The following is a 26,052-nucleotide window of genomic DNA, read 5'->3' on the forward strand; positions in this document are numbered from 1 at the left end:
CCTTTGGCTAATTTCTACACGGAACACTTAGAGAACCAAGTGCTCAACACAGCCACAATCAAATCAATAGTTTGGCTGTTGCTATGTAGGTGATGTATTTGCAATTTGGCCATTTGAAATTACCTGTGGTTCAGACACATTAAAGACATTTTTAGTGCATTTAAATAGCTAACATCCTAAAATCCACTTCACAATGGAAAATAAATTTACGCTTCCTAGATATACTAGCCACAGGTCATTTCAAATGCTTCATTATTCTTTTCCATTTACAGAAAGCCTTCATATACTGGAAAATATTTGTACAAACAATCACACCATCATCTAGCAGAACAGTATGATATTCTAACACACAGAGCCAGAGCTATCGGTTCCAGTGATATTGCTCTTACCAGTGAACTTACCTATCTTTGCGACACTTTTTTAGCCCTTGGCTATAATCCCCAAAAAATAGACTAGCAGCCCATGCCTTGGACACACCTTCTGAGAGTATCAATATGAATTTCAATATAAAAATCTGAGATCTTATCACATCTAGTACATGCAAAAATGTACCTTATGCTTTCAAAATATAAAATATATATCATAACAAATTTGAATAATAATAATATGTACCTACTTATAAGGTGCTTTCCCTGTTAGTGCTACACTAGTCAGAAGTGAAGACTGGAACCATCCTCTAAACTGGTCAACACCTTCAAGATACATATCAGCTTCATGAAGATCTACAAATTAAAATTCATATCTTACATTTAGAGCAGTTCAGTAAAATTCCAGGCACTTCTTTCCATAAATAAAAAAACAGTCAACCTGATAGTTTTCTGAAACTTTTATAAGATCCATTTACTGCATGCCATTTAACAACTTTCAACACTATCTTTGAATATAACCATTCCTTGGTAATTAGGCAAATATATGTACAAAAAAAATTTGAAAAATATATCAAAAAGATTGAATAGGGATGAACTTACAGAGCTTACATGATCTTTGGTATGAATTACATTAGTCGTTATTTAAAATTGACAATTTCTGAACAGTCAGGTTCATTAGTGCTATTGATTCTGCTGACATGACAGTACCATTTAAAGTAAACTAAATTAGCAATTAATGTTTCTTGACTTAGATAAAAAAGTTTTTATGCTTCCATCTATTACACAAATTTGAAACTATCAAGTGTCCTCATAGCACACATGCATTCCATTGTTAGTCACTTTTTTTTTTTTTTTTTAAATCTCGACATTGCAAATCTTTGTTTGCTTTAAGCTTAATTTTTCATTTTTATTCACTAATCCCAATGATGTGAAAAACAGTTATTTCATAAAACTAATCAAGTGTCTGAATAAATATTTTTTTCTATCAAGTTGTCATATGGTTAAATACCGGTATAACAATTCACTGTCCACAGAAGCCTTTGTAATGAAACTGAAAAATTCAACTCTGATCATTAACAAACTGTGTTGTATGTAATAATTATAGTCAGTCCTTGTCCTATGACTAGTCATCCCATTGCAAAAAAAATAAAATAAAATAAAAACCATTAACACATTTATGCTATATTTTGTGGTAGAATATAACTTCTACTGTACTTTGTTTGGCACGTAGCCATGCAGTATTGTCTGTAAGGGGAAAAATGTTGCTTAGGTTGGTGTAGTATGATGTTCATTATGGTGGAGCAGGGGTAAAATTTTTCACTATATAGAGGGTCAGTTTCATTTTAAGTACTAAGCTACCAATATATATAGATGCTGCTTACTATAGATGGCTTACATATAGTTTAAATTTACCAACCAAATATAGAATTTCCTTTAATTTTTCATTTTCTAATGTGACCTGAAACAGAACCTCTCCCAGCCCTGTCTACATGGTTTTGGTTATGATGGAAGTATATTCCATGATTTGTAGCATGCTCACCCCAAGGTCAAGTAAAGCACAAGATGATTTTTCCCTGTTAGACTTCAGACACTTTGTCATAATTCTAATGATGACTGCTTCATCTTGCCACTGTATGATAACATTTTTTCATTTCTAATTTTTAAGGGGTTATTTCTTTGTGAAAATGGCCATCAAGCAAAAAAACATCCTTCTAGTGGAATGAAAAAGAAAGATTGAAACAGGCATAAAAGTGGAGGGAATCACACACACAGTGATAGTGATTTCTGATGGAATCATCGGAACAGAATCCCATTGTAAGTCGAAGACTGACTGTAGTTATAAAGACCTTTCCGGTTACAATTCAAATTTTAACTGAAAGGGAACTACTATCTTAACAAAGCACCCTCTAGAAGCTAGATTAAAAAATAAATAAATAAAGTAATTCAGAAAAATCAGGATAAACATGGTCTTAGAATGATGGCCTCCCAGATCTTTGGCAAATTAGTGAGGTTGGAGGAGTGCTTTTTAACTGATGCTGATTCTAAAAATGGTCTATCAGACCTATAGCAACATTTAAGCAAAACAGTTGTCCTCTTTCATTTAGTCCTGAGTCCAGGGGATGGTCTGCCAGTCCTGATTTGCCACACAGATATAGTTTTTATATTTTTCAAGACAAATGTTAACAGAACTACCAAGTTCTAAAGTAGAACTAAGATGCAGCTACAAAGCTCAGTATACACTCCAAAATGTACAAAGGGATAAAACTGATCCTCAGAACAGATGAATGTTACTAGTTGGTGGGTATGAAGATTACATTTGCAGAGAATCGTGGTTATCTTTTCTGATAAACCTTGAATAAAAGGGATGGAAATAGTTTTGTTACTATCGCTTTTCATGTTGATCGTAGGAGGAGGGAAGCATGCAGTATTTTACCTCTTTTGTAGGGGGGGGGGTGTAGTCATTGACTAAAAAGTGTTGCAAAAACCTAAGTTCTGTAGCAAAGATTGTGTCAGTTGAACAAATAGCCCTGCCTCTGTGAGGATCCTCTTAAGAATGGGTGATGGTGTGAACCAGGGCTTGAAAAATGCGCTGCTTATTCATGACAAGTGAGAATTTTTAGTTGTTGAATACATTAAATATCAAGAGGTTAAGTCATACATAGTTTTTGTATATTTAGCTTACTTACAGTATTCATTGGGTAATGCTAATCATTACAAATAGCTGTTTTGCTGATTACCACTGATTTTATCATAATGGAATACAACCAATGAAGCCATTGGATACACAAGCATTATTTTATCTTCAGAGAATGCATTATTTTATCTTCAGTGTTACCATGAGGGAACCAGTTAATCATGACAAGGCAACATGTATACACAGATGGCAGAAATGATTAGCTTATTTCTTTCCCACTGATAAAATATGCAGAATATGAACTGTTAGTAATAGATATTAAAAGTGGAAAGTTGAGAAACAAGTATTTATTTTCCCAATATATTTCATTATATTGATTCTAACCTAAATGTTATTCAATTCTTTTCTGAGTTGCCTACCATGTCATATAACATTATTGGTCCTATTCATCTGATAATGTTTTGGAGCCAATCAGAATCCAGAAATGCACTAAACTAAAGGTTTTACTTTATCGAGAGACATTATTATTACTATTATTGTGCACTCCATAGAGTCAGCAGACTCATTGTAGGAGGTTCATTCAACTGACAACATATTTATCATACAGAATCTTAAAATTTTTAACACTCCTTGCATTAACAGCACATTCTGGTAATGCATTCCATTCACTGACAATTCTCCATGTAAAAAATCTACTCCTCACATCCCTCTTCACCACACTCTTACATAACTTCCAGGGATGGCCTCTGGTTCTTCCCCTTTCACCTTCTACTCTTTTTATAATCCCACCTGGATTCATCCGATAAAATTCACACTGAAAACCAGGTGAACAAATTCCAGCACAATAGTCCAAGTGAGGTATGACCAGTGCCTTATAGAGTGGCACAACCACTTCCTTATCCCGACATGTTAGAGTACTTTTTATCATCGTAGTGCTTATCATAGCAGCAATACGATGTTCAGCCTTTGCAACACTTGCAATATACACTCTAAACTTCAGTCTACTGTCAACCATCATTCCCAAATCGCATCCACTTCCTGTAGTATGGCATCATCAATATAGTACACAGCCTTATATTTCTGCATTCCAAAATGCAACATCCTGCATTTATTAATATTAAAACTACAATCCCACTCCTTTGTCCAAGTCAAAGGTATATTCAAATCTTCCTGAAGGGAATTAACATCAGCAGCTACTTATAATTCTCCCCAACTTTGCATCATCAGCAAACAACTGAAGATCCCCAGTTGGTTCAACATGATGTATCATTTACAAGCAAGTTAAACAGCAGGGGGCCCTAAAACAGAAACCCCCAGGGTATGCCACTGGTTACCCTACTTTTTTTGAGACACTGCTCCATCATACACAACTTGCTAGTATCGTTCAGAGAACCAATCTCCGAATCTTATGTTACTGAATGTTTTCAGTCTGCTTATAAATTACAAAATATAAATTTTGTCATTTGTAGGCAAAGTAAAAAAAAATACTTAAAAGTAATTCAACACATGTTATAATTGTTAGATGTGACAGTGCAGTGAAAAATGGCATTATTAGTAAATAAATTATAATAAATGGTCTTGTATCACTTATAAAATAAATGAATTTTTTTTATTCATTTTATAAGTGATAACAACTAACAGTGATAGCACAATGGTAAAAAAAACAAAACAAAAAAACACTCAATATGCATCCAATCAGGAATACATATCAATACTTGAAGTACAAAAAGTCATCAAAAACCCGAAATGTGGAAAGGCAGCTGGAGTAGATGATATTCAACCAGAAATGCTCAAGTATGGAAGTAAAAGTTCTACAGTGGCTGCATTGGATAATTCAGAAGGCCTGGTCAGATAGTCAAATTTGGATGATTAGAGTAAAGCTTTCACAGTACCCATATATAAAAAGGGAAATAAAACTGAATGTGAGAATTACAGAGGTATCTCCTTACTCAAGTATACTTGCATAAATCTTACCAGGTACTGTAAGATTTATGCAAGTATACTTGAGAAATGGTTGAGGATTGTGAAAGGAAAGCTTGGTGAAGAATGCCATAAAGAGAGTGCACCACCTAGCTAGGAATTTAGAGTCACCGACGTGTAAGTGTTATTTGTACTCCCTGAATATGTCTCAGTGACTGAGACAAAATATTGGAATCATTAAAATTAGTTTTTAACCATTTCCTAGTGCTGTCAATATTCCATTAAACTTCCAACACAATGTTCTTCCAGCACTTAAGCCTTAATACGTGGAATGAACACACCTTGGCCACTAATTCTTACCCAGGGATTCTTTTGGACTAGGCATTGCCCTACTGGTGACAATATAACCCAAACGGATTTCAACTCTTTCAGCAAGATGCCAAGTGTCACAAGGCTTGCATTGTGCAAGCATGGTTCAAAGAGTATATCTAAACTTTCTGTATGCTTCCATGGCCACCTAATCTCCTGATTTGAATCTCATCAAACATTTGCAGAATTGTGGAATGCAGCATCTATTATTCTATCTAGTTGTAATAATAATACTCCATAATACTTCAGGACAACTTCCATAATATAGTGGAGTCAATGCCAAGATGGGTGCAAGTGGTTATTTTGGCCAAAGGAGGTCTAAAATGCTAGGTGTGTAGACAGTCATGTTGTGGCTCATGGGTGTATATGTAATTTTAGCCGATATAAATATTTGGTTAATAAAGTCCTATTACTAACCTACCTTATTCATTCAGTATCCAAATGGATACTCAGCATGGTTCTCCACATTCCTTAAAGGCTATGTGGATATCTCCTTCAGTTTCTAGCTTTGAAATGTAAGCAGTCCCAATAAACCTTAAGTAACCCAATAAACTATAAATCCAAATGCAAATTGCAGTACACAAGTAGAAAAGAAATGAAAGGCCAGATAGTCTGACTTCTCCAAATTAACTTGACAGTTAACCAAGCCCATAGAAGATGCCTTGTTGGGACATTAGTTCTGTGTCAGTTACAAACTGAACTGTTTCTAATGTATTAGTGCAGTGCTTGTCGCATTTATAATTTGTGCTCAGATGGTGCTAAGTATAAAACTAGTGAAATATTAGTAAGTTCAATAAATTGAACTTACTAATATAAACAGACAGAGGATACATACAGTTGTAGAAGTAGCTCTGCTAGAAGGCCGTAAGTTGTGTAGTGTTAGAAAGAGCTCCGGAAAGAAGTGCTACTTTAGAATAATAATTGGCAATATATCATGAATTTTAGGGGTTTATTATTTATTTTTGATAAAGTGTGTCTGCATGATTTTTAGCATTCATAGCACTGGCATTGACCGGTGCTACTAGGTGAGCACCACAAAAATCAAGTGGCATTAATGACATAGATTTTTCGAAAATGATTCGATGTCATGAGTGCCATATGTATGTGTAGCAGAGTGCAAGAGATGTCTTTGTGGAGAGAGAGAAAATGAACAAGAGACGAGATAAAATATAGATTTGTCAGAAGTGTGATATATTGTTGGACCATGTGGAAAAGAATGCAAAACTGACTTAAAAGATAGAAGATGGTGTACATGAAAGAAATGGAAATGAAATGAAAGCTAGAGAAACTGAGGGAGTGAAAGAATGCAAGGATGTAGAAGCGAAAATTATGGAAAAAGTTACAGAAGTTATGAGAGCTATGAAAAATTTCTCTACAAAAGCTAAAGAAACTGAGGGAGTGAAAGAATGCAAGGATGTAGAAGCAAAAGTTAGTGATAAGGGAGTGAAAGAAAGTATGACTGAGGAAACAGGAGTAAAGTATAGCAGAACGAGAGTTAGCGATACTGTGGGAGTGATAGAGTGAAATTGTCGGAATGCAAGATTTAATGAAACAGTTATTGAAAATGAAATTGAAAATGAAAATGGAATATATGGAGAGATATACGTCTAGTGGAAACTAATGAAAGTGTGTACGAGAACAGAATGAGAGAAAAAAAAAAAGAGTAAAAGAGGCGAGTGATTCCAGGATAGCAGTATATGGAGACTCCATAATTAGAAGACTAGTTACTGAGAGAGTCGATAAGGTCTGCTATCTAGGTGGGAGAATGAGTAGGATAATTAAGGTATTGGACATGAGGAGGAAATCAGCAAGAGAGAGTTAGCCATGATTGTGGGGACGAATGATCTACATGGACATAAGAAGGATGTGAGGATGAATATCAGGAGACTATTGAGAAGAGTCAAAGATAACAGTGTAGTAGGAAAGCCTGTCAGTGTGTGTTGCTGAGGTATGACAATAACGAGATGGAATGGAGAGCCAAAATCATGAATGGTATGCTAGTGGAGCTGTGTGAGGAGAAGGGAGTGCAGTTTGTGGATGTATGGCATGTGTTTGAGGGAAGAATGAAAATATACAGGCATGATGAGTTGCATTTAAATGGCTTTGGAATGAGTGCACTGGAAAAGTTTTGCTAGATGGAAGTTCAGTGTGTGATGCGTGCAAGAGATCAGAAGAAAGAGATGAAAGGAAAAATCAGGAGAGCGGTATTGAAGAGACAGAAGTGCTTGGCAGTGGAAACTAGTAGTGTGAGAGATGAAGAGAGAATGGGAATACAAGAGGAACAGGGAAACGGGGGAGGGCTCGGGTGGACAGGGATACATGGAATAGGGAGAGTGGATGTTGAAAGTGGCAGTGAATGTGTGTATGAAGATGGAATACATTGCAATGTGGGTGGGGAAGTTGAGACTGAGCAGATATATGTGATAAGTGGTGATAAAGGTGTGTGTGTGGGGGGGGGGGAATCACAACCAACACGTGGCTTGGATAGGATTGGTTACAGACTTAAAAATGAAGTGCTGTGTTTGTTTACAAATTCCAGAAGTATCAGAAATAAGGGAGTTGAAATGGTTTTCACTGATTGAATTTACTTACTTATCCTGTTCACTTCCTGGGGAGCATAGGGCCTCAATCAATGCTTTCCATCGGGCTCTGTTTGCTGCTTCTCTCTTGACTTCACTCCAGGATCTACCCATCTGCTTCATCTATATCTCGGTCTGTCTCCCCCAAGTCATCTTGGGGCAACCCCTTTTCCTTTTCCCCTGTGGGTTCCATTCCATGGCTGCCTTAACTATGTCTCTATCAGGATTTTTGATAGCATGTCCAATCCATTTCCTCTTTTTTATTTCTATTGCGACATGTGTTGGTTTGTTCTTTCCCATAATGCCATATTTCAAATTTTATCTGGCCAGTATATCCCCAAAATTTTTCTTAGACATTTATTCCTATAGTTTGTATTTTCCTTAGTTAATTTCCAGGTTTCTGATCCATATAGCAGAATAGTTTTAACATTAGTGTTGAAAAGCCTTATTTTAGTTTTTAAGTTTAATTCTTTATTTCTCCATATGCTTTTCATTGTATTGAAGATACTTTGAGCATTTTGTATTCTGATTTTTATATTTTCTTCTGTTCCTCCTGTGGTACTTACTACTGATCCCAGGTAGACAAAAGTGTCTATCAGTTCCAGTGACTCTTCTATTATTTTAAAAGTTACATTTTGTTCAGGGTTTATCTTCATTATTTTTGTCTTTTTCCTGTTTATTTTTAAACCACATTTAGAGGCTTCCTGGTTTAAGCTATCTCTTTTTTTTTTTTTGCATGTATTGGTGCTTTTGAGCTATCAGACATATGTCGTCAGCAAAATCTAAATCATTTGTTTGTGCATCCCCATTGTATATTTATATTATCAACTGGGGGAGAGTATACATCCTTATCTTACACTGCTAGTGGTATTAATTTCTTTGGTTAATTTTCCATTGCACAGTATTTTAATTTTATAGTTGTCATACATTTTCTTCACCAAACTTATTGTTTTTATTGTTTCATTAGACTCCACATCTTTTCTCTTTTTATACTGTGAAAGGTCTTTTACCAAAATCGATAAAAGCTGTTTTGCCATTCTACTGATTGTTCTATTATTATTATTAGGTCTAAAGGCTGCTTGTACTTCCCTCAACCTTTCTTCAATTTTCTATTTCCTTCTTTCCAGAATTATTCTTGTAAAGATCTCACCGACTGGGCTCAGCAGTGAGATTCCTCAGGGGCTCACTTTAGTGAGTACAGGCGTGGCAAAACCCGAGGTACCTGATGCTGGACCATGCCTTACTTCATGTAATATACCTCTGTAGATTGGTCCCTCCTCTTCCTCCCATGCTTCTTTCTTTCTTCTCTTCTTGCCACTTTCCCCGAATGCTATTAGAGTATTCGAGGGGAATCTTTCCTATTTTGCTGTGTCATTTCGTCTTGTGCTAACAGGACATTATCAAACACTGTAACATGATCAGGCCATCAAAAAATGTTCATACTGCATCATCCGTCGCGTGGGTTACCAAGGGATGCATTCGGGTTTTAGGCAGAGGGACCCGTTCGAAAAATATGTTACAATCTCCCTTAGACACCACTCTGCTAGAGGAAACTCCATAAATGGGCCTGCTACCCGTTTGGGGAGGTGTTTAGGGGCAGCGCAAAGAAATGGTTCTGCAAAAGGACAGAAATGGCAACAACAACGGCACCAGACTATGGCTTTAGGCAACTGGAACATCTTCTCTCTTGACAGGGAAGGAGTTGGAACTGGTTGAGGAAGCCAAGCGCTACTGGCTAGACTTAATTGGGCTTTCTTCAACCAAGAGGCTCTGGAACTGTCGACCTGGATAAGGGGTGGAAGCTCTACTACTCTGGTGTGAGCCCGACAATGTCTGCTCAGGCGGGTGTGTGGATACTCACAAGCCCCCAGCTGTCAGACTGTGTTGCTGAGTGGATCTCATTGGGGGGAAGGGTATGCGTGTTAAGGCTTCAGATGAAAAACCATGATTTGGCTGTGGTGCAAGCCTATGCACCTAATCTGGAGTCAGAATACTCTGCCTTCCTAGAGGAAGTGGATGCTGCTTTTGACAGGGTGGCAGACATGGAATCAGTCCTGCTAATGGGTGACTTCAATGCACATATTGGAACAGATGACCAGACATGGAGTGGTGTGGTTGGGAGGAACGGCGCCTGACCTTAATGCGAATGGGTTGAATTTATTAGACTTCTGCTGTACCTTTTAGCTTATCCATAATGAATACCTTTTTCCAGCACCGAGAAGTCCATAAGAATACCTGGTACAGGGATACATTAGAACAAAGGTCTCTGATTGACTTCTTTATAGTCTCAGCAGACCTATTTTCCTTAGTGTTGGACGTTTGTGTGAGAAGAGGGGCAGAACTGTCAACTGACCATCACCTTGTTGTGTGCACTCTATGGCTTCAGAAACCAGATGTTACAGTAATGCTGGTAGGGCTAAGCAGCTATATCGCGTGAAATGGGAGGCATTGAAAAATGAGGCTGTGAGGAAGAATTCTACAGATGACATTTCCTCCAGGTTCAAAGAGATTCCCAAGCATACTGCAGATGTTGAGGGTGAAAGCTGTTCAGAACAGCTGTCACTGCCTCTGCACTCATGCTGTGGCAGAAAGCGGCTCGGCGTGACAACGGGCAGTGAGAAAAGGACACCTTGGTGGAACCAAGAAGTCCAAAAAACTGTCTGGGCAAAAAAGGAGTCCTACCTAACATGGCTTAGGATCAGGTCACCCGAGATGTGTTTGCAGTATGCTGAGGGACAAAAAGCTGCTGCTGAAGCAGTAAAGACAGCAAAGCAGAAGGCTTGGGAATCCTTTGGAGAAAGATTAGACTTATCCTATGCAAATACAAACAAAGTATTCTGGCAGACCATCTGCCGCCTTCGAAGAGGAAATTGTGCAAGCAAGGGCAATCAAGGCCTCTGATGGTGCACTTTTAACAACTGAGAAGGATATCCATCACAGATGAAAGGAATACTTTGAGAGCCTTCTTAACGCGGGTGGCCCAGCAGTTGTGGACATCCAAGAGGTGCAGATCGGGGCAATGACTAGTCTCACAGCAGAAGAAGTCCATTCAGCAATAAAATTGCTAAAATTGGGCAAGGCTGCTTGCTGGCGATGATGAAATTCGGCCTGAAATCGAGACGGTATTCTCTGGCTGACTCGAGTGTGTCAGGCTGCTTGGATATCTGGGCGAGCACCAAATCAATGGCAGACAGGCATAATAATACCAGCCTTCAAGAAGGGAGACCAGAAGGACTGCAGTAACTATCGTAGCATCTCTCTGCTCAGCCTGCCTGAGAAAGTGTATGCTAGGTGCTTGGAAAGATGGTGCAGGAGCATAGTTGAGTCAAAGTTCCAGGAAGAACAATGTGGCTTTCGTCCTGGTAGAAGCACAACTGACCAAATCTTCACTTTAAGGCAAGTCTTTGAGAAATCTTGGGAATATGCCAAGAATGTCTACACATGTTTTGTTGACTTGGAGAAGGCATATGACCGGGTTCCGTTCCTTGGGATAAGCTTTGGCAAGTAGTACAGGAGTATGGAGTGGATGGCCAACTATTAGCTGCCATCAAGTCCCTGTATGAATGCCCAGAGTTTTGTGTCAGGGTAAACAGCACAAAGTCTGAACCTTTCACAGTCTCCATTGGCCTCTGCCAAGGGTGTGTCCTGTCACCCCTCCTTTTCATAATATTTATGGACTGGATTGACAGGCACAGCCGAGGCAGTGAGTGTGTCAGAATTGGAAGATGTAGCACTGGACGTCTGCTTTTTGCAAATGACCTAGTTCTGCTTAGCTCTTCCACAGATGACCTCCAGCAGACCCTGGATAGGTTTGTGGATAGCTGTTTGTGCAGACGCTGGTATGAAGATCAGTGTGGCCAAAACTGAAACATTTGTGGTCTCAAGACAACCATCCCAGTGCACTCTACATGTAAGTGGAGTCCCAATGAGACAGGTGGAGAAGTTTAAATACCTTGGGTCCATATTCACGAATGATGGAAAATGGGACGTAGAGCTAGGCACTCGAATTGGCTTAGCAAGCTCAATATTGTGGGAGCTTGGCCGTTCAGTAGTATTGAAGCGGGAGTTAAGCCAGAAGGCAAAGCTGGCTGTCTTCAATACAGTCTATGTCCTCATCCTCACCTATGGTCCTCGTAGACAGGCTTATACGTTGGTTATGCATTTCTAAATCACTTAGGGAATTGAAACAACGTAGATCCGAATATAAATTAAATAATGCTTTAATAGATATTTCCGATATTTCGGCAATGTCACATTGCCATTTTCTAAAGGAACTTACAAAAAGGCAGGTGCACACAGGCACTAACAATACAGTAACTGAGAATGAAGATATGAAGCTATCGTTCTCCTAGAAGTCCTGATGGTGCCCTCTGGCAGGCTAAGTAGGCGTTCTTGGCCGTTGGGCTGAAGGTCTGCTGATGTATGTCTCCCAAATTTGGGGCAGTGGCATACAACCAAATTTGTTGAGGTTTGGAGAGTTTCTTAGGGCAGAGGCTGATTCCATAAATAATCTTTCGAATTTATATTTGCTCCGGTGTATTATTGTTGCTTTCTTCCACCGTATTCTGTGGCGAGTATCCAGACCATGCAAGACCAGAATGGCTATACTTGTAAAACCAGATGTAGTCCTTGTGTTCAGAAATTCTGATATTCGATGTCCTGCCTGTTTGGCCAAAGTACGACAGTTTACAACTGCAAGGGACCTGGTATACACCAGGTAGGTCTAGGGGAAGTGGTTGGTCTTTGGTAGAGCGGATAAGGGATGCCAATTTTCTGTAATGCCTGTAACAGGAGGTGAGGTCATGTTTTTTTAGAAAATTTGGCCAAAGAGCTCACACACTATACTGGCAACACACCATCACACATAAAAAACTCAGCCCACTTCAAAGCCAGCATAGAAAACCTTACACTCCAACATACTGACATAATGGTCAGCTTCGACGTCTCCTCCTTATTCACAAATGTCCCACTCAAGGAAACTTTAGAGCTAATCCAAGCTAAATTTTCCCCCGATATCTCAGCCCTATTTCAGTTCACAATGAACTCAGGCTATTTCGTTTGGCAGGGAAAATTCTACAAACAAATAGAGGGGACAGCCATGGGCTCACCACTCTCCCCACCCTTGGCCAATTTCTTTATGGAGACCTTTGAGGAAAAAGCCTTAGCCTCTGCCCCACAAAAACCAACCATATGGCTTCGCTACGTTGATGATGTGTTTGCTATTTGGCCACATGGCTCTGAAACACTCCTCTCCTTCCTTACACACTTAAACAACCAACACGCCAGAATCAAGTTCACCCTGGAAAAAGAGGAAAACAACTGCCTCCTGTTGTTTTCCTCTTTCGGAAAAGAGGAAAACAACTGCCAACTTCTGGCGGGTGACTAGACACACTAGTCACCCGCCAGCCTGATGGAACTTTGGTTTTCTCAGTTTACAGAAAACCCACCCATACAGGCAGATACATCCACCAACAATCCCCCCCCCTCACAACAATATGGAGTGGTAAAAACACTATACAACAGGGCTAAACTAATCTGTTCTAACGACATTGCCCTTAACACTGAACTAAATCACATCCTCAACACTTTCTCAGCCAATGGCTACCCCCCCCCCAAAAAAAATCCAAAAAATATTAAAACCTACAAACCACAGCCCCCCCTCCTCCACAAAAAAGATTACTCTAAATCCATCACCGTTCCCTACATCCGAGGCACCTCAGAAAAAATTACCAAAATTCTAAAAAAACATGACCTCACCTCCTGTTACAGGCCTTACAGAAAATTGGCATCCCTTATCTGCTCTACCAAAGACCAACCACTTCTCCTAGACCTACCTGGTGTATACCAGGTCCCTTGCAGTTGTAAACTGTCGTACTTTGGCCAAACAGGCAGGACAGCGAATATCAGAATTTCTGAACACAAGGACTACATCCGGTTTTACAAGTATAGCCATTCTGGTCTTGCAGACCATGCTCTGGATACTCGCCACAGAATACGGTGGAAGAAAGCAACAATAATACACCGGAGCAAATATAAATTCGAAAGATTATTTATGGAATCAGCCTCTGCCCTAAGAAACTCTCCAAACCTCAACAAATTTGGTTGTATGCCACTGCCCCAAATTTGGGAGACATACATCAGCAGACCTTCAGCCCAACGGCCAAGAACGCCTACTTAGCCCGCCAGAGGGCACCATCAGGACTTCTAGGAGAACGATAGCTTCATATCTTCATTCTCAGTTACTGTATTGTTAGTGCCTGTGTGCACCTGCCTTTTTGTAAGTTCCTTTAGAAAATGGCAATGTGACATTGCCGAAATATCGGAAATATCTATTAAAGTATTATTTAATTTATATTTGGATCTACGTTGTTTCAAAAAAAAAAAAAACCTCACCTATGGTCATGAGAGTTGGGTAATGACCGAAAGAATGCGGACATGAATCCAAGCGGCTGAAATGAGGTTCCTTCGAGGGGTTGCGGGGCTGACAAAACTCGACAGAGTCAGAAGCTCTGCAATTCGGGAAACCCTCAATACTCAATCGCTGCTTCTCCGTGTTGAGAGATCACAGTTACGTTGGTACGGGCACATGGTCAGAATGCCATAAGAGAGGCTCCCTCAGCAGGCCCTCTTTGCCAAGCCAGAGAGTGGGAGGCCATGTGGAAGGCCAAGGACTTGCTGGATAGATTATATCCAAAAAGTTGGGTGGACACGTTTGGGAATCCCACCAGCACACCTGAGCTTGGTGGCCGAGGATCGTGACCATTTGAAGTTCCTCTTGCAGCTGTTGCCCCCCCACAACCCAATTAGGAAAGGTGGGCCTTGAAGATGCATGTATGTATGTATTCTTTCCAGAATTATTCTTGTAAAGATCTTACTGGCCATGCTCAGCAGTGAGATTCCTCTCCGATTTTTACATTCTGTAATATAACCTTTTTTTTTTTTTTTTTTTTTTTTTTTTTGGTACTATTCCTATATCCCAGTCCTTTGGCCATTTCTCTTTCTTCCATATCTCATTTATCAGTGGGTGTATTATCTCTGTTGAAAATTTAATGTCTGTTTTAATTAATTCTGCTGGAATGTTATCTATCCCTGCTGCCTTTCCATTTTTTAGCTTCTTTATTGCTCTTGTTATCTCTGTTATTGTTATTTCTCCTATATTTATATCTAGTGTCTCCATTTCAATGTTCTATGGCAGTATTTCTTCCCGTGTTGTAGATTTCTTGCCCAAGACTTCCTGAAAATATTCATCTCTTTTCTGTCTTTTTCCCTAGTCAGTAAATTTCCATATTTATCTTTTATTTGATTTTCTTTTCTTATGTTTTTTAAAGTTATTTCCTTTATTATCTCATATAGATTCTTAGTTCCTTGCAGCTTGTTCTGCCTCTCCACATAATTCTTCAATATATTTCCTTTTGACATTTCTTGCATTCTTTTTAACTTGTTTATTTTTTTTCTTTATATATTTGGTTCCTCTCACTGTTTTTTCTTCTACACTTTGACTTTGCAGTACTTTTTTCTTCATTTCTCTTCTTTCCTCACATTTTCATCTGTTATCCATTGTTTCTTTAACCTATCCTGTCTCCCAAGTATTTCTTCAGCTGTTTCATTATAAATTTCTTTTATTTCTCTCCACTTGTTCCTATATATCTGTATGTTCCATTTTGTTCAATATTTCTATTTCATATTTATTTTTAATTGTATATGCAAAGTTTTCTGCATAATCCTTATTTTTTAATTTACTTAAATGATATTGTTTTCTCTGATTTCTTGGTTTAAAAAACTTTGCTAGTTTTATTTTTATCTTTCCTATTATTAATATATGATCTGCCTAAGCATCTGCTCCTCTTTTTGTTCTTACATCCTGTAGAGAGGATCTCTGTAATTTATTTATTATTATATGGTCTATTTGATTTTTACTATTACCTGGATATCACCAGATATCCAGGTATATTTATGTACAACTTTATGTTTAAACATAGCGCCTCCTATTATCAAGTTATTGAAAAGACAGAAATCTCTTAATATTGTTCCATTTTCATTTTCGACTATTAGTCCTTCCTTTCCTATAACTGCTTCATATCCACTATTATCTTTACTCACCTTTACATTTGCATTTCCCAGAAGCAAAATCATGTCTCTTCTACTAATCATATCTATCTCTTTCTAGTATCTAGTAAATCTAGTAATTCAGAGAAATCTTCTTTTTCCCTTAAATCGACTTTGTTTGTGGGGACATATATATTTATAATTGTAACATGTAACATTTTATATGTTATATATGGATTTATATTTGATGTATGGAGTAATTACATTGAAAAATTGCTAAATGAAACAATCAGTTGTAAGAAACACTCAACAGGCACTAAACAAAAAAACATATCCATACTTGAAGAGAAAAAGCCATCAAAAGCATGATATGTGGAAAGGCAGCTGGAGTAGATGATATGTGACCAGAAATGCTCAAGTATGGAGGTATAAAAGTCATAAAGTGGCTGCACTGCATAGTTCAGAGGGCCTGGTTGAGGAACAAATTCCAGATGATTGAGTAGAGCTCTCATAGTATCCATATATAAAAGGGAAATAAACTGAATGCAAAAATTACAGAGGTATTTCTCTACTGAGTGTTCCTGGTAAGATTTATGCCAGTATACTATGAAACTGGTTGGGAAGAATTGTAGAGGGCAGCATGGTGAAGAACAAGCTGCATTCAGGCCAAATAGAGGCTGTCAGAACAGATTTTCACTTTAAGACAAATAGTTGAGAAATCATGGGAATATAACAAAGACCTGTATTTAAGTTTTGTAAATCTGGAAAAGGCATATGACAACGTGGCAAGAGAAAAGCTATTCAAAACACTACAGTTGTACAGTTTCAATGGAACATTATATCAAGCAATATTTAGTCTTTATTTGAGTGTAAGTCAGCAATTAAAACTGAAGGAATTACAGGAAGATAGTTTAATGTTAAATCTGGTGTCAGACAAGGATGTAGATTATCCCTTCTATTATTCATTATCTATATGGATCACATCATGAAGTAAATCTGATATCAAAATTGGATATGTTAATCTCAGCTCTTTGCTTTAGGTGAATCATGTTATACTTCTAAACAAATCTGCAAGATTCCCTGACTAAATTTAATAACTGTTGTAAAAGATATGGTATGAAGGTTGGCAATAACAAGGCAAAGACAATGGAAATAGGCAGAAGCATTGAAAATATCAAATGCATTGTGAATAGAGAACCTATAGAATAAGTAAAACATTTCAGCTAGTTAGACAGGATTTTTAGTCAAGATGGTAAACTGAATATGGAAATAACAACAGAATCAACAAAGCTGGTATGGTAGGAAGTCAACTGAATAAATTTATATGGAATAAGAGAGAAATTAGTCAAAACACTTAGTTAGATACAAGACAGTGTTCAAGGCAATTTTAACTTATGGATCTGAGAGCTGGGTTAGAAACAAAACACTTGACCAAAGACTAGAGACCACAGATATGCGAGTCATCAGAAAGATTAGGGGTGTAAACAGATGGCATCAATTATTATGTTGGAGGTTTAATGGATTTTTTACAACACTCAAAAAGAATTAAATTAGAATTTAATACTCCTATATTTCGTCCTAGTCACTAGGACATCTACGGGGATTACAAAGACAATTAATGTAACATGCACACAAAAACTTACAATACTAAGCCCAACCACGTGGGTGACACTAAAGTCCTATCTAGGTGGAGCGCCCTCTAAGGGTGCTTGTAGGCGGCCTGGAATGTAAGGTGGGACCTCTGGTGATGAGTGTTTCCCAAATCTTCAGAAGCTTAATGCAACCGTATTTGTTAAGATTTGGTTGGTTTCTGAGAGCTGCTGCTGCTTCTAAGAAAAGTCTCTCTTTCTTGTATTTGCTGTGGTGGAGCATGGTGGTTTTCTTCCATGATACTCTGTGGGTGGTGTCCAAAACATGGTCAGCCAAGCCTGAGTGGCCATAGTTGTGTTTACAGATGTACGACTTGTGTTCCTCCAGACGGATGGATGCCGATCTGCCTGTCTGTCCAAAGTACGCAAGCTTACAGGAACAGGGTACTTTGTAAACTCCAGGCAGAGAGAGAGGAGGGAGCTGATCTTTCGTAGAACGGATTAGGGTAGCAAGTTTGCGGTAGGGCTTATATGCTGTGTGTAGGTTATACTTTTTTAGTATCTTGGCTATTTTTTCCGAAGTGCCTCGGACGTAGGGTATGGTGATGGCATTTTTAAATTCTTGTTGACGCGAGGGACGGGGAATGGGGGAGGAATTGATTATTTTTTTGATACTGTGTTCGCTGTAGCCATTGGAGAGGAAAGTTCTGTGTATGTGGTTAAGTTCAGTAGTGAGGCTGGTTCCACTGGAACAAAGATTGTGGGCTCTCTTGGTAAGGGTTTTAATGATGCCATATTGTTGTGAAGGGTGGTGGTGGGAGAGTTTGTGAATGTATCTGCCTGTGTGTGTGGGTTTTCTGTATACAGTGAAGGCAAGTGTATCATTGGGCAGGCGCGTGACTAAGGTGTCTAGGAAGGGTAAACAATTGTTCTTTTCCTTTTTAATAGTAAACTGGATTCTTGGATGTAGGCTATTGAGATGACAGAGGAAGGAGTCTAACGTGTCTGGGCCATGAGGCCAAATGGAGAACACATCATCTACATATCTTAGCCAGAGAGAAGGTTTGAGTGGGGCTGAGTCTATGGCTCATTTTTCAAAATCTTCCATATAGAAATTGGCAAGGGGGAGTGAGAGGGGGGAACCCATGGTAGTTCCTTCTATCTGCTTGTAGATTTTTTATTCCAAGAGAAATACCCAGAGTTAATGGCAAAGGAAAAGAGATCTAAGATGTCAGAGGGGAAAACGTTTTCTAAGTCAGTTAAGGGAATATTTGTAAACAAAGAGGAGATATCAAAGCTTACCAATATGTCTGTATTGTTCTCCTCTCCTCTTTGTTTACCAATATTCCCTTAACTGACACTTTATCTCTCTTAGAAAACGTTTTCCCCTCTGACATCTTAGATCTCTTTTTCTTTGCCATCAACTCTGGGTATTTCTCTTGGAATAAAAAAATCTACAAGCAGATAGAAGGAACCGCCATGGGTTCCCCACGCTCACTCCCCCTTGCCAATTTCTATATGGAAGATTTTGAAAAACGAGCCATAGACTCAGCCCCACTCAAACCTTCTATCTGGCTAAGATATGTAGATGATGTGTTCTCCATTTGGCCTCATGGCCCAGACACGTTAGACTCCTTCCTCTGTCATCTCAATAGCCTACATCCAAGAATCCAGTTTACTATGGAAAAGGTAAAGAACAATTGTTTACCCTTCCTAGACACCTTAGTCACGCGCCTGCCCAATGATACACTTGCCTTCACTGTATACAGAAAACCCACACACACACAGGCAGATACATTTTCACAAACTCTCCCACCACCACCCCTCACAACAATATGGCATCATTAAAACCCTTACCAAGAGAGCCCACAATCTTTGTTCCAGTGGAACCGGCCTCACTACTGAACTTAACCACATACACAGAACTTTCCTCTCCAATGGCTACAGCGAACACAGTATCAAAAAAATAATCAATCCCCCCCCCCCATTCCCCGTCCCTCGCGTCAACAAGAATTTAAAAATGCCATCACCATACCCTACGTCCGAGGCACTTCGGAAAAAATAGCCAAGATACTAAAAAAGTATAACCTACACACAGCATATAAGCCCTACCGCAAACTTGCTACCCTTATCCGTTCTACGAAAGATCAGCTCCCTCCTCTCTCTCTCTGCCTGGAGTTTACAAAGTACCCTGTTCCTGTAAGCTTGCGTACTTTGGACAGACAGGCAGATCAGCATCCATCCGTCTGGAGGAACACAAGTCGTACATCTGTAAACACAACTATGGCCACTCAGGCTTGGCTGACCATGTTTTGGACACCACACACAGAGTATCATGGAAGAAAACCACCATGCTCTACCACAGCAAATACAAGAAAGAGAGACTTTTCTTAGAAGCAGCAGCAGCTCTCAGAAACCAACCAAATCTTAACAAATACGGTTGCATTAAGCTTCCGAAGATTTGGGAAACACTCATCACCAGAGGTCCCACCTTACATTCCAGGCCGTCTACTACCGCCCTTAGAGGGCACTCCACCTAGATAGGACTTTAGTGTCACCCACGTGGTTGGGCTTAGTATTGTAAGTTTTTGTGTGCATGTTACATTAATTGTCTTTGTAATCCCTGTAGATGTCCTAGTGACTAGGACGAAATATAGGAGTATTAAATTCTAATTTAATTCTTTTTGAGTGTTGTAAAAAATCCATTAAACCTCCAACATAATGTCCTCACAGCACTTAAGCCTCTACACAAGATGGCATCAATGGCAATATCATATTAAAAATTTGGATGTTAGAAAAGAACTTGACATTGTCGGCATCCAGGAATGTGTTAGCAGAGCTAATCTCAGGTGGTATGGTCACTTATACAGAATGGGAGAGGAAAGGTTAGCAAAACAAATATTCTCTGCCAGGTTGGTAGGAAAAAGATACAGAGGAAGACCAAGATATAGGTGGATTGATACAGTAAAAGTCTTAAAAGAAAGAAATATAAGATCTGATAATGTTCGAGTCTTTACAGGTAACAGATTGATTTGGAGGAAAATTGTAGATAGGAAGTTAGTGGTGATGTAAGTTTTTCATGTAGTACTATCATATCCTATATACTCCTTGAGGGTACATGTCAGGAATTTGATGATGACATTTTTATATCTTGTTTTAAATCTAGCTCTTAAAATTCTTTCTGATATTGGTTTCCATTCCGACAATGCTTTTTCTTGCCTTCTCTGACATCATTATAGCAATACTTTTACTATGTTCCACATCTTGTGGGTTGCCAGAGAATATGATATGTTTGTTTGAAGCCAATTTGACTTCACGAATACCATTCCATCTGGTTTTGCTAAGTCCCCAGGATTTGTATGTGGTATACTTTACCAGTCTCATACATTGTTCTGATGTTACAGCATCTAATTTTTGTCACATGTTTGGGTGTGAAGTTATCCCTTCCAGTTTTCTTCTCTAAATGAGCTTTCACAAGCATGCATCATCTCCTCTGGAGGTTCTTCAGCAACACGCAAATCCAATTTCTTTCATTCCTTGAGGTTTCTGTAGCAATGTTTTTTTTTTTTTTTTTTTCATATTGTGGCTGCTAACTACAAGTACAACCCTCCTCCTTTTTTATATGGGTTTGATGACTGACAATGGCAGAGTTCTGATTGAGTTTATTTGTCCCAAAATCATTGGAATAAGCAAAACATGGTTGAATGAAGATGATATCATACCAGGAATAGAAATGGAAGGATACAATATTTTTCACAAGGACAGAAAGGGCAAAAGGGAGGAGAAGTGCTGCTGATGATAGCAGGGGAAGTTCACAAAAGGTAGACATGAAAGGGAGAAATAATGGCACTGGTTATGAGGCAGTGTGGTGTAACGTGGAGGTTGAAGTTGGATGTTGCTATAGGCCTGGGAATGTAGAGGGTGGCAATGAAGAAATGTATAAACAACTTGGATTAGTGAACAAAGGAAGGGTAATTATCATGGGTGATTTTAATTATAGCAGTATGGATTGGAATGAAGAAATAGCATTTGGAATAAGGAAAATGAATTTCTCGAGTTCTTGAGATATAACTATCTCAGGCAGCACGTAAAGGAGGACACACGAGGATCGAGAGTTCTAGATCTGGTCATTTCATCAGAGGATATAATTGTGAGAGGGGTTTCACACTTTCCTCCAGTCGGTGAAAGTGATAATGAAGTGATCACCTGTGTTGTGGCTAGACTTTCGTGAGGAAAGGATATATGTGAAATTATAAGGATATATGTGAGATTATGACAAGCTTAGGAGACAGTTATAAGGAGTTTGAGTTGTAAGGAAATAAATGCTTCATGGGAATTGACAAAGAAACACATAACAGCATCAATGGGTGAATGTATTCCGAAGGCCAAAAGGCTGAATAAGATGGGTGTAAAATGGATGAATGTGGAGCTTAAGCATGAAATCTGGAAAAAGAAAGTACTTTGGAGGAAGTACAAGATGAATAATGGTAACAATCAGTTACAAGTGTATAAAGAACAAGCCAGGAGAGTGACTCAATTAGTAAGGAAAACAAAAATGCAGTATGAGCAGAAATTGGCAATCAGGCAAAGAAAAACCCTAGAGAGTTTTTTTAGATATGTGGCAAGTAGAAGGAAGAACAATCATGGTAAGATGATGTTAATGGATGAAAGTGGTAGAATGGTAACTGCTCCAGAAGGCATTGTTGAGGTATTCAGTGTTCAATTTATAAGGGTGTTTCATCCCGATTAGGGTGAAATCATGAGGAACTTAAGTGTAAAGGACACAGGAGAGGATGGCTTAATTGTGAGTGAGCAGAAGGTATTTGAAGAAATAAATAAACCTGATGTCAATAAGGTGATAGGATTTGTTTTCCAGGGAACTGGCAGTAGCACTCTCATGCTTGTTTAATAAAAGTCTTGCAACAGCACAGGTTCCAAGGGAGTGGAAGTATGGTAAAATTGTTCCATTGCATAAAGGTGGTGATAAGGCTGTAGCTTCAAATTAGAGCCGGTCTGTATATCTGGAGTTGTGATGAAGATACTGGACAGATTGGTGTAGTAGGATAGAGAAATGGGTTGATAATAGCAGTATTCTCTGTGGTTATCAGCATGGCTTTGTTAAGGGGAGATCATAATTCACTCACTTATGTACTATAACAAGATGACAAATACCTTGGACAGGGGAGATGCATATACAGTGGTGTACTTGGATTGTGCAAAGGCTTCTGATAGACTGTCAACACAACAAGCTCTTAAATAAATTGAAACAGATGGGAATGGATAACAGACTTCTGAGCTAGATCAGTGACTGGCTATTGGATAGGCATCAGAAAGTTGTATATGGGAGTGCAGTATCCCGAAAGAGAAAGCTCAGTAGTGGTGTGCTGCAGGAGTCAGTTTTGGGGCCACTGTTGTTCAATTTGTATGTCAATGATATTGGGATGGGTTTAACTAGTGATATGCAGCTGTTTGCAGATGATGCAAAACTGGGGAAGCAATGCAGAGTCAAGCAGATTTTATGGCCTTACAAGAGAGGACTTGAATAGATTGCATGAATAGGCAGATAAGTGGAACTGTCAGTTCAATGTTGCAAATCAACGATGGGATGAAAAGTATACACTTGGTGGGGAAACTTTAAAGGAAGTAGACGAGATGAGAGATCTAGGAGTGATGGTGGACAAGGACCTGAAATTCAGGAGCCATACTGCATAAGTTGTGAAGACGTCACACTGGATAATGACAATGATGTGGAGGACTCTGACATGCAGAATGAGAGAGGTTATGATGCCATTGTATAAGGCCTTGATCAGGCCACATATGGATTATTGCACACAGATTTGGTCGCTGGATTTTCATGGTGATAAGGATATGTTGGAAAGGGTCCAGAGAAGATTCGCAAAGGTGGTCAGTGATCTTTGGAATGTGGAGCACGAGGACAGATTGAGAGAATGTAAGTTACAGAGCCTCGTGAATAGGAGGAAAGGGGGGGGGTATGATTGAGACATATAAGCTAGTCAGGGATTGTCATCAGGTTGACATGGAAGAGAATGTTCATAGAATGGGAGAGGGGAGGGGATAGAACAAGAGGCCATCACTGAAAACTGTATAAGGAGTGAGGGGAAGGTTCTTCTTTGCATGGAGGGTGGGTTGGTGAGTGGAATGCATTGCCTGAGTGTGTTGTGAATGTAAACACATGGAATCAGTTTAAAGCACAGTTCAATGAGCATTGTGTGCAATAATGTGTACCTTGCATGATAAGTCTCCAACTCCATAGAGGTCAGATGTTAATAATAATACAGCCAGGGATTCTACCCTCTCTCTCCTCCCATAAATAATTTCTTTATGAAATATTTGAAAAAAAAAAAAAAGGTAACCTTCATACTGTCATTCTGAAACTGTCCATCTAGCTAAGATATATTAGACTCCTTTCTCCTTCACCCCAACAGACAGCATCCCAGAAAAAGACATAATAATGGCCTGCCTTTTCTAGATACTTGAATCACTTGTCTTCCCAATGCACCCATTCTTTCTAAGTTTACAGAAAACTCATTCACACAGGTAGATATATACATAAAATCTCCCATCATCCTCCCTTTCAACAGTACTGTGATATTAAAATCCTTGTCAACAAAGCCTCCAACCATTCCATCCAAGCAAATAAAGGGGAGTTTCAGCTGAAATCTCCCTTATTCACCAGACCTTCCTTTCCACTGGTTATGATGCTAAAAAGATTAATAAATTGGTTTTCCTCCCTTCTCGCACCCCTCTCTACAGACTATAGTAATGCTGTTACTATTCCCTATATTTAAGGCACCTAAGAAAAAAATAGCCAGAACCTTAAAAAAATATAATCTCTGTATGTCTTTCAATCTTAATCTGAAGCTGAGTGTCCTCATCCACCCTCCCTTCTCTGTTTATGTGTTCTTGTAATTTATTTAATTATGATGAAATAAATTGCAAGAACTGGGAGATCTCCCAACATCTGCCTAGAAGAACAAAAGAAATACATCTGCAGCCAAACTATAGTCAGTCTGATCATGCTTTGGATATCTTGCACAGAATCAGATGGAAAAAAAAAACTACTGTGCTTCACTGCAACAAAAGCCTTTTATTAGAATCAGCTACAAATTTTTTAAACCATAGCCTATCTTAATAAATACGGCTGTGTTAAGCTTCCCAAGATTTTTAACATTTTAATCCTTAGGCCTCCCACCCAACAGCAAAGACTAGCTAAATGTACCCAATGGAGGATGCTCCTTCACAGGATTTTAGTCTTTTAGTCGAATTTTTTCCACTAATTGTTTTGAGTGTTTTTGTGTATTCTTTTACAATTTTGAGGTTGTATTGGCTGTGAAAGAGACAAAATACAGGATCCAATAAACTTATATTTTATTGTTCCTCTGTGGTATTCATTTCATTAAATGTAATAATGAGATAGTTCAGTATTTTGAATAATTTCTCTCTTATTCCATATAAATTTATTCAGATGACTCTTCATCATACCAGTTTTGCTTTTTTTGTTGCCTATTTCCATATTTAATTTACACCTTCACTAAAAATTGCACCTAAATAGCTGAAATGTTTTAGATGTTCTATGGGATTTCCATAAAATGCAGTTAAAGTTCTCTATATTCCTATTTTCAGTCTTTTTTTTTATTGCTGATTTATTATTATTAAGATAGACTTCAGGGGAGTCAGGGATTCACTGAGGCATATCACCCACACCAGATGTCATACCTTTTCTTGAATTCATTCACACTACTTCCTTTCACAACTTCCAAAGGCAGTGAATTCAAATCACACACTACTCTATGAGAGCACCTTCTTCACTGCATTACTTTTCAACTTCCATGGATGCTCTCGCCTTCTCCCTGCCCTGCATAAAATGAAAAATTCCATTAACTAATATCCTGTATGACCTTTCAGATATTTGTAAGTCTCAATCATATCACTCCTCTTTCTCCTGTTTGCAGTGTGCAGTCCACAAATTATCAATGGTTTTGATAATTTGTATTCCACAATCCTAATATCATCTTTAACACTCTCCTTTACACCCTCTTCACTGTATCAGCTTCACTATGGAAACAAGGAGACCAGACATGTGCACAATAGTTCAAGTGACATTGCATCATCACCCTGTAAAGAGTCAAAATGACTTCCTTGTCCTTATGTGTTAAGGTTCATTTCAGCGTTGCGATTATCTTCTGAGTTGTATTTGCAATCTTTGCTATTGTATATGGTCCTTGAACTTCAACTTCCTATCTACTAAAACTTCAAGTTCACTAGCCTGATCAGCTTCTTCTAACATAATCCCACCAATATATTATTATTATTATGTGATCCCTCCAGGGAGTCCAAAGACTCATCAAGGGAGGGCACCCACTCTACAGCTCTCTGTCTCCACCACTCAATCTATCAACTACAACAAACCACAACTACTATCATCATCTACACCAACGCCATCTACCACCCACCACTAGTATTTTCACAGACAATCACAAACATCCATGCCCACAGTAGGATGCATATAACCATGGATATCTCAT

At 38.7% G+C, this 26,052-nt stretch overlaps 1 protein-coding gene across 2 annotated transcripts in view; it reads right to left on the bottom strand.

Moving 5' to 3' along the window:
* The window catches only part of IleRS-m (Isoleucyl-tRNA synthetase, mitochondrial), a 384,064-nt gene that overhangs the window by 101,677 nt on the left and 256,335 nt on the right, over window positions 1-26,052 (bottom strand). For both annotated transcript variants that reach the window (XM_090403396.1, XM_090403397.1), the window contains exon 15: window positions 617-722. In XM_090403396.1, coding sequence (XP_090259522.1) covers window positions 617-722 — 106 coding nt within the window. The remainder of the gene's footprint in view (window positions 1-616; window positions 723-26,052) is intronic.

The sequence above is a fragment of the Typopeltis vanoorti genome, chromosome 14 (genome assembly GCF_054136105.1).
Source record: "Typopeltis vanoorti isolate ZY-2024b chromosome 14, IOZ_Tvanoo_1.0, whole genome shotgun sequence".
NCBI lineage: Eukaryota > Metazoa > Arthropoda > Arachnida > Uropygi > Thelyphonidae > Typopeltis > Typopeltis vanoorti.